Below are 12,321 nucleotides of genomic sequence, written 5' to 3'. Positions count from 1 at the left end.
CCAAATGTAGTTGTTTGATTTCCTGCTAATTTGTTACACAGCCAAAGTGGAAAATAAACATTTTGAAGTACTCCTTGATGTGGATATGACTTGACAGAAATATGCCGGCAGATTTTGTATGCATCAGTAGAAATTTCAAGTGCTGCGACAACTGTCAATAGTCATTGCAGAGATTGCTGTGCCCATAGGACTAACTAGGAAGGTTACCAAACTAAAATGCAAGGAGCACCTAAAGTTCTTTTCTTAAATAAAAGTATTTGTATAAATGGTTAAATATGCTTTGTTGAACTTAACCTCAACTTTCACTTATACTTTTTGTGCTACAGCCTCACCATTGAGATAACAGCCCCAATTCCATAATTTTCATGACATGAGGATTAGGGATAGACCGGTAACCCCCGATTACTAGAGCTGATATTCCACAATGTTTCGAGCTGCAGGACTAAAATGACAGGGACATTGCACCCAGGCCACTTCAATGGAGAATATGGCAATCGGCTCTTGAAAAACAATATCCTTCAATCCCTAATAAGGATTATAGAAAAATAATTTTGCAATATTATCTTTCGACATCTTTTGATTCATATTTTAACCTTGTTTGATGCCAGCTGAGATTGTGGAAACCACTAATAAGACCACAGGATTTAGTAGTGTCAAAGTGCAATTTTTTGCCAAACTACGCAGTAAAGGTGTGATGTCACTCCCACCCTCCTCCGATTGGCTATATCCTTGCGTCCATGTGTATAAGAACAACTGCAGACAAAATAGGACATTGGTATAAACAGGCAGCAAACCGGAAATCTCTTCCACTATTGGGACTATACCAGAGGTAGACCACTTTTGGCACTCCATATGTTGTGGATTATATCTTGCAGACAAAATATTGATAACATATCAAGGGAGATGTACTAGTCCACATCTGTTGTACCAAATGATGCCTACCCCTGTACTATACTACTGTGAAATCTGATTTGATGTATAAATATTAAAGATATTATTGCTAAAAAAAAAGCAATAATAGGTATATATAAAATTTTGAGCAACAATCATTTTATTATACTATATATGTTAGTTTGTTTTTGTTTTTAATTATTGATTTATTTTGAATTTTTTTTTTTTTTTGTAAAATGGCTAATCCGTTAAGTATAAATAGTGATTAGCGTGCCAACATGTCATTTTTAACCTGTCTGTGGATGTTGCATAGAGGAACTGGATTGTGTCCCTACAGTCAATGGGATGAATAACCGGCTTTGTAGCAGGAAATGTAGGTCAGACATCAAGGCAAGCAATGAGGATGCAAAGTCAGACATTAATCCCTGCTATGTGTCTGTGTTGGGTGTGTGTCTGCATATGTGTATTGGGCAGAACGTGTCTGCTATTCCATTTGTATTTCTGCCTGTGCTATTTTGTGCCTCTGAGTGAACAAGCTATTCTAAGTGTGTGTTGTCATCCTCGATGTGTTTTTTTTCGCAGTATGTGGAAGTGTAATGGCATTGTGTGAATTCTGAAATGTGCGTTCGTACTCTGACAAACGGTGGTGGAATTTCAGGCAGTAATTACTGGAATCTAAATCTCTCCCCTCCCTGTTTTTTCTTAAGAGCTTCAAAGTTTGTATTCTGTTACTTGACATAATGGGGACTTAGAAAGTGTCTCTGCTTCGATTCTTCGAGAATTACACCCTGTCAGTGTAGTGCAGGTACTTCTTTTATTGAATTTTTTTTGTTTCCATGGTTTATGTGATGCAAATCACAGCTGTTGCTGATCAGCAAATCCAATGGCTCCCAGCCAGGCAAACCAAATAAATGACTTACTGCTTTAATGCAATTTGTGTCTTTTTTGTGTACAATGTTTGGAAAACTTCAGTTCTGGTTTCTGATTGGGTACTGGTTTAAACCTTCTGATATCTAGTTGGTCAGTGTTGTATGTTCCTTGCTAAAAGTTCCAAGTGATATAGTCGTTGTATTTGCTAGACAATGGTTTTGACTGCAAGTTCCGTAGGATGTATGCTGTGTAAAACTATGCGCTTTTAGTAATTCCTTGTAATTTTTCTATGCATTATCCTATGTTTTCTGCCTCCCATAGGCTCCTCGTGCCTGGTGGGCTACAAGAAGACCCCCCCGCCAGTGCCCCCCCGGACCACCTCGAAACCCTTTATATCGGTGACTGTACAGAGTAGCACTGAGTCTGCCCAGGACTCTTACCTGGATGCACAGGAGGGGCAGAGCGAGGCGAACAGCCAGTCAGGGCTCAGCACATCCACTGAGAGCCTGGAGAGCACCCGGGCACCCAGTGTGACACGCATTGGCCCCCCTACGCCTATCCGGCAGGTCCCACCTGAGGTGCCCCCTAAAAATGCAGCCGTGAAAATAATCAAAGAAGAGCCACGTGCCCCAGATCCCCTCCCAAAACGCAAGCTATCTTCCATTGGCATCCAGGTAAGTGGGCATCATATGTTTCAGATACCAGATACTGTGTTATCAAGCAGCATTATTCACCTTGTAACCCTTTAACAGTGGTAGGTATATGTGGCACCCCAGACATTTTGTAAAATATATAGCTAAAATCTATAACTCATTTTATTATTCCTAAATTCTGCTTTGGTGTATAAACCCATCTAGAGCAGTATAGTGAGTGCTACATTCTTTATGTGTTAGCAGTAATGATGGTTGCTCTGTGCTAAAAGCTTTGAAATTCTTCAGCACGTGGACAATTTAAAGTATCTGTGCATTCGTTGGTAAGCAATGCTGAGAAATCTGATCGCAACTTGTGCTCAGAAGCAATTAGCATCTGGTTCGTTAAGATTCAGCACTGATCTCTGCACATATGAGGTGAGAGAGTTTTGCCCTCGGCTGAAGGCACAGCTGACGTACAGGAGTACATGGTAGAGCGTATTGCAGATGTGAATGTTATCCCCAGCTGTTTTCCAGCTTTTTTTAATGTCCATACATGAATAATGCAAAAATCCAAAAACGGCTCAGTCCACTGTCCAATAATTGTCTATGCTGTAATGCCAGGGGTATTCCGATATTGGTCTTCCAGCTGTTCCAAATTGCAGCTGTTATGAAACGTTTGCCAAATACTTGCAATCTGTTTGGTTTGCAATGTTTCCTGAGAATTCTATCCTGGTAACAAATAGAGGTCTAGTCTAGGTCACAATCGAAATAATCATGCCCAACGCTAACATGGCTAGTTTTACTTGTTTGGTAAAAGCAGGGGTCTATGCAGACGATAGTTAGTAAGGGACACCCTTCTTTGTGGTACTGGTTAATTAAAGTGGTTCTGTCATGTATTTAATTTTCTCTATTTTTTTTTTCTTCGTTTTCTTTATAACCCTTGTATTTGAATGAGTATGTCACTTGCTTTTATTTATATTAATTATCTCTTCTTCCATGCCCTCTATCTTCATACCTGGGTGCCTCCATTTTGCTTTCCCGTGAGAAAACATTGGTTTGGCCAAGATAATCAAAACTGACTATCTCTGCCATAGAGGAGGAATGGTGCAGGGCCAGCCGCTACGAGACCAGAGCAGCATGAGGAAAAGGGTTAGTAGACTACCTTTTTCATTGGACGCAAGGGGTGACACGGGCTTAAACCGTGTTTTCACACCTATAGTGTCAGCAATACACGTTTGTATTTCTGACACTATACTGTTCCTAAGATCTGGCCAAAAAACTATGGTGGTTTTAAAATAATAAAATAAATAAAACCAAGGAGAAATGGAGGGACACAGAAATGGATGACGTAAAAAGCAAACCTGCAAATGTGACACAGCCACTTTATGTACTCTGACAGGGATACACAATGTATGTACTGAACTGAGTACAGACTGGCACCCCTAAGCAAAATAAGCACCATACAATGGCATGTTAGTTTGCCCCCTTCTTCGCACTAGACTTTGTATTGAACACCCTGCTACTGCCATATGCACAGGGGAAACCTATGGTCCAGTATATGATCTAACTTTACTTGTCCTCGTGACATCCGTACAAATGAGGAACCTTGTAGATGCTAGTTTTCTGGCATCTAGTTTTCTTTAAAACGTAAGACCAAGTAGGGACTACTTTTGTTTTATGTATTTTTCTTACGCTTGACTTTCTTCCAAAGGAGGAGCTTAAGTCTGCTCCATTTTCTGTGTCAAAGAGTTTATCGACAATACTCGCCCTGCTCCTTGACGCAGGAAATGGAGGTGGCTTTAGCTCCACCTTTGGTCAAAATCCGGTGTAGGAAAAATACATAAGACACAGTAGTCCTTACTTTGTCTTATATTTTAAAGAAAACTAGATCAGAAAGGAAGAAAATAACAGACTATAAAAGAGAAAGGAACATAAGAGAAAGGTATGTTTTGCCGCTTTAAGCAAATAACATCTAGCCACCGTGTACTGATGTGCGTGGCATATGGATGCATTATGAGTATAATTGCGTCAAGAAGACCCACATTTGTAGATTGACAAAGTCCATTTTGAGGCACTTACACTTGTAATAAGCAGGTTACTGCTAAGGATGTCGTTCAATCTCTATGTTGTGATGCATAGGCAAAATTTGTACACGTACATGAAGGAGAACTTGCCATCCACAAGAGTATTTAAAGCTGATTCTTTGAGATAGATCTCGCTTGTCTGAAACGCTTCTGAGACACCATCTAATCAAAAAAAGCTATCAAACCTTCGTTCTCGGTTGAATCTCACATTCTCACATCCCTTTTTAGCATACTAATAACAAGCACATGCTGTGCGGTATAATTAGGACAGGATATTTATACCCCGCCAGTTATAATGATGCAGAGTATCTTCTTTTCTCAGGTGGATAGTATACAGCCAGTTCCTGTTCCTGAACCCCCACCACCTGCCAGATTCCAGTCGATTGGGGTTCAGGTGGAGGAGGAGTGGAGGTAAAGTTGAATCTCATTATAAATTAGCAGATACGCGTCACATCCTCGATCTGTTTTATCACCTCGATAAGCACTTCATTTGTATTCCTCTCTCTTCCTGTAATGCAATCCAGCAGCATCGTACTTGACTCTGATCCAGCAATAAACAGCAGGATGTGTGTGTCTGAGAACCCACAATATAACAATATGTTTATTCAAGTGCATGAATAAAACTCTTATAAAGCAGGTCTCTTTGATTAGAAGATTGTCTTTCGTACGCTAATGTTACAGAGAGGCTAATAAATCGGGATAAGAGGCCCAACAGGCTGTAATCATACATCACTGTGTTTATTTATCATGATTAGAGTATTCAAACACATTATTGGCAAATATGTGTAAATAACTTCCCGGGCAAAGCTGTAAAAGATATTGCCTTGGAAACTAATAGAATGTTGCCGATTTTGCTTAACGTCACACATTGTTCCCAGAAATGCAACTTATACAAATGTCCCCATGCTTGTAAAATACTCTTGCACATACCTATCAAAATGTTATTGGCCACAAAGGAGGAGACTCTTGTTTTTAGGGATGTGGGCAGGCATGGAGCTATTCCAGAACATTTGAAGCAATCTTTTGACCTTGATAACAAAAATTATAACAAAGCCAATATTTTTATTTACACAAACTGTCTTGAGTGCCTTTTAACAAGGAATTTGTTAGATCTTAAGACTGCTTTCTAGACATGAGATACAGTTACAGTATTGCTCGGAGTATTATAATTTAGGAGCATTACATAAAGAATGTTAATGACCGACCATATCATACATCAAGCTCTTCCTCTCTTTGAACAGGAACAGCCGCTCCAGCAGTATGACGTCCAAACAAGAGACGGATTCAGACACACAGGAACCCAGTAACTCGTCGGACAAAAGTGTTCCTGACTGTCCCCCGCCCCGTCAGTCCACTCCGGGTCCTGCTGGGCTCCTCCCTAAGAAAAACCTCTCCTATGGAGATGTGGAGGCCTCAGCCCTTCCTCCTCCTGACCCCTGGCTAGATTCTGCAGCCTCCCCACCTTCCTCAGAACCAACCCAAGTTGGTTCATGCCGTAGGGATGGACACTGGTTTCTGAAGCTGCTACAAGCTGAAACTGAGAGATTGGAGGGCTGGTGCAAACAGATGCAAAGAGAAACAGGAGATAATAACCTTTGTGAAGAAGGTACAGTGAACTCTGAACATCTCTAAGGCAGTGCCTTCACTAGGTTCCTAAAACATTTCGAACAATTGGTATCCTTTTTAATCGAGCCAAATTAAAAAGTATTGAGTTATGATTTAACAATAGGAGATGTAATGATATGTCATTATGTAGTGTTTATCAAATCATTTATCAGTACTTTGACACAATCCTGGGCTATCTGGGTACCCAAAGCCCGCCACCTTATATGCTGCTCATATAATGTGGAAGATACTTTAGGGCAGGGGTTCTCAACCCAGTCCTCAAGGACCCCCGAACTGTCCAGGATTTAGGGATTACCCTGCTGTGTCTAATCTGTTTTTAGGGGAGGGGGGAAACGAGCACTTTAGACACAACAGGATAACCCCTAAATCCTGGACTGGTAGGGGGTCCTTGAGGACTGGGTTGAGAACCCAGTTTTAGTGTGAATTTGAAATTCTAATGTAGAACCCATTATCTGCAGTAGCAGAGGTGTTTGGGATTAGGTACCAGAAGAATCCTGGTGTGTTTTTTTTTTTTATTTTTATAAACTGTATGACAAATCCTGGAGGAAAGTTGCTCAAAGAATCCTTGCACCACAACTACTGTCGTAAGTACTGGGTGTGGTACTTTAAGAAATTAGTCGGTATAATTCGCTTAACATCTAATACCCTTACACATTATCTGCTCTTGCTATACCTCTTCAATTTTAAGTCACATTTAATAGGTATAATTTGTGCCCTGAGCTACTTCCACTTTTGTGACTTGTCACTCCATAGTCTGTTAAAGAGTCATGCGTTTCAGGCATTTTTGACAGTTTAAGCAATTAACAGGCAACTCAAACACGAATATTATGTTGCAACAGCTTTTTATTATCTCGCCTTCTGCTTACAGTGATCGGAAAGGTCCTCAGTGCAGTTGGCAGTGCCCAACTTCTTATGTCCCAGAAATTCCAGCAGTTCCGTGGCTTGTGTGAACAAAATCTGGTAAGACATAACCCCCTCTTCCCCCATGGGGACAATACTTACTCATTATGTGTATACATAGTAATACAGATGACCCATGGACTTGGCAGTATGTATGTGCTTCGTAACTTTGATATGCTGTTGTAAGTTTTTTATTTATTTGTTTTTCTTCCGTAGTGCTTTGGGTGTGGTGTGTTTACGAGACCTTAACTGTGATAATTATGAACCAATAGTAACACAATGGTGCGAGTTTCCAGGTGTTGGAACTACCATTAAAATGAAGGTTTTGTTGCTGAACTATGGTACTAAATTTCCCTAATAGAATACCAGAACATTTGTCTCCTAGTGTTTTCAAGCGTCAGAACTGTTCTTGTTCCAGTATAAAATAGCATACGACATTATTTTACCAATTTTACAGCGGTCTACAAGAAAACAGGCATTGTTGCCTGCAACCTCACACCATTCTTCTGCTGATGACAAGCATCAAGGGGTGCATTGTGATGTCCTGTCTGGCAGAATATTGCAGAAGTGTGGCAAGATACAGGAATTGTGCAGCCAAATTAAAAACTTAAAGGGACACTATAGTCACCCAGACCACTTCAGCTCAATGAAGTGGTCTGGGTGCAATGTCCCTCAGGTTTTAACCCTTCAGATGCAAACATAGCAGCTTCAGCGAAACTGCTATGTTTACATTTGGGGTTAAGCCAGCCTCTAGTGGCGTCCATAGGAAAGCATTGAAAAATGCTTTCATATTGACAGCTTGAATGCGCATTCGGCTCAGCTGACGTCGGCAGAGGGAGCTGACGTCGATGGGGGAGGAGGAGAGGTCACCGGCGCTGGAATAAGGTAAGCTTCTGAAGGGGTTTTAACCCATGTTGCACTCCAGCACCGATCTCCCGTTCCCTAGCAGCATCCTGATTCTTCAGTTGAGCTTGTTGGTTTGTTTTTCTTTTCTGAATGGGGAGCCACTGATTGGCTTAAAGCATGAGTTGACTGCCCTAGCCAATCGGTGGCGGCACTCTGCACTTCCTGAAACTCAATTGAAAAAGCCGGATGCTGCTGAAGAGCAACCTTTGGGGTTAAACTGTTTGAGAATGGATTACAGGTCAGAAAGCACCACTGACCTTCTGGCACCATAACAACCTCATTTCAAAGTTATGGTGCCCAAAGTTGTCCTTTAACTTAAGTAGAGGTGAATGAATACAAAAGGAAGAAAAAGTTAATTGGTATTTGATATACCCTTCCTAAACTGGTGTTTTTTTTTTTTTTTTATTCTTTATTTTTGTAGTGCAAAGTGAACTTACAGTGTAATATAGGCATGAACATATTACCAAAAGAAACGAAGTATAACCATGCATATTCAATTATGTCCTGCAGGCAATGCACTATTTTTTGTTGTAAAACATGCAAATTAAACAAAATGGATACTTGTCCAACGGCATTGTTATGAGTAAAGAGACATCAGGCTTTCAGAGGCGATTTAAATGCCCTAGACCATGTAGAAGATAATGCACAGGCATGACACATATATAGCAGCCTAGTTGTACTTCTGCCCATCTGGGAGGCCCTTCTTGGTTTTAGTAGCAGTCCAGCAACTAACATGATCTCAAGAGTGAATGAGCAGTTATAGCAGAACTATGAAAGACAATCAGGAGAGACATAACAGAAGGTTTCTGTAACTTGTGACTGCTGTGAGGTGGTGCAGCTCATCCTATACCATCCAAGGTGAATATACGGTCTCATTTGAGCCAAGGGCACAACAGATCCCCACACCCTGTCTGAGTTGTATCTGGGGCGATGCCTGTTGTGAGGAGAGGGTTAGGACCCATGGTGTCCAGAGGTATCCTTCCAACTGATCCCTCAGCAAGGGAGATTCAAATAGTTGTCTGCCAGGACCCAGGCTCACGAAGTTGCAGGATACGGTTCCAGCTGAAGGAGAAGAGTTAGTGTACCTGTTGTCTCAGTTGAGCTTCCCCAGAAGTTGCATCTACCTGCATCGCAGTGGTCTAATGCGGATTCCGCTTGGGTAATCTGCCTGGTAGCTGGGTATGTTGTTTAGAGGACATACGTTGGTGTAGTTTGGCCCACAAGTCAGCAAATATGCAACCGATTTTGTCGAGGACTCTCGAGGCTTCGTTGCTGGAGTCCAGGGAGCATGCAGCGCCCGCCATCTTAGCATAGCGTATGCTGTAGTGAGCTCGAGAGTAGCACCACCGCGTCTCGGCTGAGGAGGAATGGGGCTTCCTCAGATGTGGACCAGGATCACCTCCACTGGTCTGGGGCGCAGGGAGCGTCTGTCTCTCCCGTCCGGCACCTGCACTAGGCCTCACAATGCGTTTCTTGTGTCGATTTTTCATGAAGAGGCAATATTTTCATAGGTTTCACACATCTGATACTAAAAACCTAGGGATATCTATTGTTACCTGGGGTCCAGCTAAGAAGCAGTAACATGTATCCTTATATGGGGTGGTATTGCTTTAATTTGGGAATTTTGTAGCTAGTCTAATGATTGACAGAGTGAAGCAGCATTAGATAACTGCAAGAGAATGCAAACAAAAGAATGCAGAGACCCCTAGTGCAACTAATGACATAAGGAAATTAATATAAAGGTAACAATGTACACAATGCACTCAACAAGAACGTAAGAGCAACAACATACTCTAGTATACAAAAGAGAGAATCTTTGTATTGTGCTCTTTTAGATCACATATAATTGGTTGTGTGGGTATTCCTCTATAACTGACCGTATGGAATATTTTTATCCTTTATATCTATGGCTTGCGTGGTATTAAGAATAAGCTTGCAGGTGTCCAGTACCTTTGTACGAATTCTATGCGCGGTTATGCTATGGCTTTATAACAAATGGACTAGATTAACAAAGCATTGGCTTTTAATATTGTTGTTGATATTGATGCATTGCAGAGTGCTAGCACAAGCCTATGTACCTGGGAGATAAAAAAAAAAAAAAAAACAGCCAATTATGATGTGGTGATGTGGTTATGATGTGGTTTTCAGATTTAGAGAGGGGAGAAAAGGAAAGAGCTCTCTTTAAAATAAATAAAAATAAACCATTACGGACTAGATAAAGGCTGGGAACTATTTGGATAGATCCAGACCCAGATTAACATTGCCTAGGGGCCTAGGCAGATTGGGTCCCCTCCAAGAGCCTTTGGTCCCGTTTCTGTGAGTGGTGTGTTGACTGAGTCCTGTATGTGTGTAGTGGCTGTGTGTGTGGTGTGTGGTGTGTGGAGGCGGATGAGAGCTCTATGGGTGTGACTCTATATGCTAGTTTAGCCTAATGGCTGAATTTTCTGCCTGTGTAGGGGAGTCTGAGTGGTTTGTGTGTCCCTAACCCCTTCCTGCTTACCGTTTCTCGTGGTCAAGTGAAGTATGAGCATGATCTCTGGTGGTGTGATTGGGGAGCTCCATCGTCTGTACTTGTATCAGGTACAGACTGCTTTAAGAGCGCCTAGCAGTTTCATTTGTCAGTCAATAACTCTGAGCACTGACTCTGTCATCAAGAAGTGCCGGAGGGCCGCGAAGAAGCTCTTAAAGTGGCCTGTTCCGGTTATTGGTACAAATCACAATGCCATGAGGAGGCACAGGGGCTGTGTAGGGAGACCTCCTTGCCGGCTCAAGGAGGGCCCATTCAGAGCTCCTTGGTCGACAAGTGAGTAATCTGTCTGAATTTATGTCAGAGATTGTGTGACAGCCACAAGAGAGCTGCCAAACGCGGGGGTACCATAGATATATAAGATTAGACTTTTTTTTTTTTGTAATTCTCTTTGCCAAGAATCCAAAGGGAATTTTAAATCTCGGTTTTAGCCAAAAATATTATCAAACTCAATAGAGTAGAACATGGTAAATGAAGCAGAGCTTGTATTGTAACACATCCTGTAGACTACTCTAAAGTCTCTACTCTACAATCTGTTGTTATATCCTTGACATGAAGAGAATAAACTGTGCGTATATATACCAAAGGTAGCGGAGTGTTACTTTAGCATTGAACAATGACCTTGTACAATGTAACACTAGAGAGCCGAGTGTCAGAGTTGTACTAAGAATGAATGCTCGGGTGAAAAGGGAATGTATAAATGAAACGGAAAGTGACACTACACTGTGCTCGGAGTGTACTTTTCTTGCTTAAGAATGTGACTGGAATTTTGAGGAAACTGTCTTTTTGTTTTTGAGTTGTACATTTTCCCTTTACAGTCATACAGCTGATCAACTGCAGTTCTGTATTAACACCAGCCGATAGCTGCAGTTTGAGCCGAGAGATCGTGGACTGCGTGGCTGTGCTTTTAGGTTTTCTTTTTGTTCATTTCCCTTTCTTCTTATACTTGTTTCCTTGTTGCTACATGTCATTGGTATAGGAGATCTGGTTAAAGATTAACTGTCATGCAAATAAACCACTGTACCTAGGGGCTGGCTACTTTTTGCCGTTAGGGGCACTACAAAGTAATAGCACACGGTTATGAATTTAAAGTAACACTCTAAGGACCATAACGAATGTGGAATGCTGTAAAAGTCCCCAGGCACTGTCCCATGGTAAAGAGTCAAACTGTTTTTTGAATGCGTTCCCAGAGGGCTGTGGCAAGGCGGTGCTGCCGCTAAAACATTATATATTTATTTTTACACTCTGACTGTGGAATTAAGGAGGTGTTGGGGGCTGCTGAAGCCAACTTGGCCGCATTGTGGTTTCTTGCAACCGTCACACTTTTAAAATTAGCAGCAGGGTAGAGTGAGGGAGCACCGTAAGTCCCCCTTTGTTGTTCTCTGCACCGCGTGTCAACATAAAAGGCGCAAATTGCACCTTTTATGTGGCTATGGCAGGAGCCAGCCCCCACACTCTAGCACTGCCCCCAACCCCAACCAGGCATTCTCCCAGTCAGCTGCTAATCTACTTCAAATAACCAGCACCCGTGACTGATAGTGAGCTTGCATGTATCTATTGTCTTTACCAAGTTTGTACCTGTGTGTAGCAGTAAGCGTGTTAGTGAGATTTTGTGCATTCATATGCTTATTGTATAGTTTAATTAAAAAAAAATACAAAAAACATTTATTTATTTTTGTTAAAGGGCTAATGTTCATTGCAAATATGCCTTGCTAGCCCAGATGCTTGAGTAATTTTAAATTTCGGATGCCAAAATTGGCCATCTTGTTGCAAACCTGTCAGGCTATCGAATTGTGAACTACATTTCCCTGATGTTCAGAATTGTGGGGGTTGCGTCAAGTATGTCAGGCTTAGGGCAGCACAAAATCTAAATCTCTCTGCTCAG

The 12,321-nt window shown here is 41.6% G+C and overlaps 1 protein-coding gene across 3 annotated transcripts in view; it reads left to right on the top strand.

Moving 5' to 3' along the window:
- Window positions 1–12,321, top strand: part of DLGAP4 (DLG associated protein 4) — a 175,323-nt gene that overhangs the window by 147,202 nt on the left and 15,800 nt on the right. For all 3 annotated transcript variants that reach the window (XM_063455661.1, XM_063455660.1, XM_063455663.1), the window contains 4 exons: window positions 2,083–2,435; window positions 4,800–4,888; window positions 5,719–6,083; window positions 6,972–7,063. In XM_063455661.1, the coding sequence (XP_063311731.1) occupies window positions 2,083–2,435; window positions 4,800–4,888; window positions 5,719–6,083; window positions 6,972–7,063 (899 nt within the window). The remainder of the gene's footprint in view (window positions 1–2,082; window positions 2,436–4,799; window positions 4,889–5,718; window positions 6,084–6,971; window positions 7,064–12,321) is intronic.

Source organism: Pelobates fuscus, chromosome 5, assembly GCF_036172605.1.
Source record: "Pelobates fuscus isolate aPelFus1 chromosome 5, aPelFus1.pri, whole genome shotgun sequence".
Taxonomy (NCBI): domain Eukaryota; kingdom Metazoa; phylum Chordata; class Amphibia; order Anura; family Pelobatidae; genus Pelobates; species Pelobates fuscus.
This window is presented reverse-complemented; position numbering and strand designations above follow the sequence as displayed.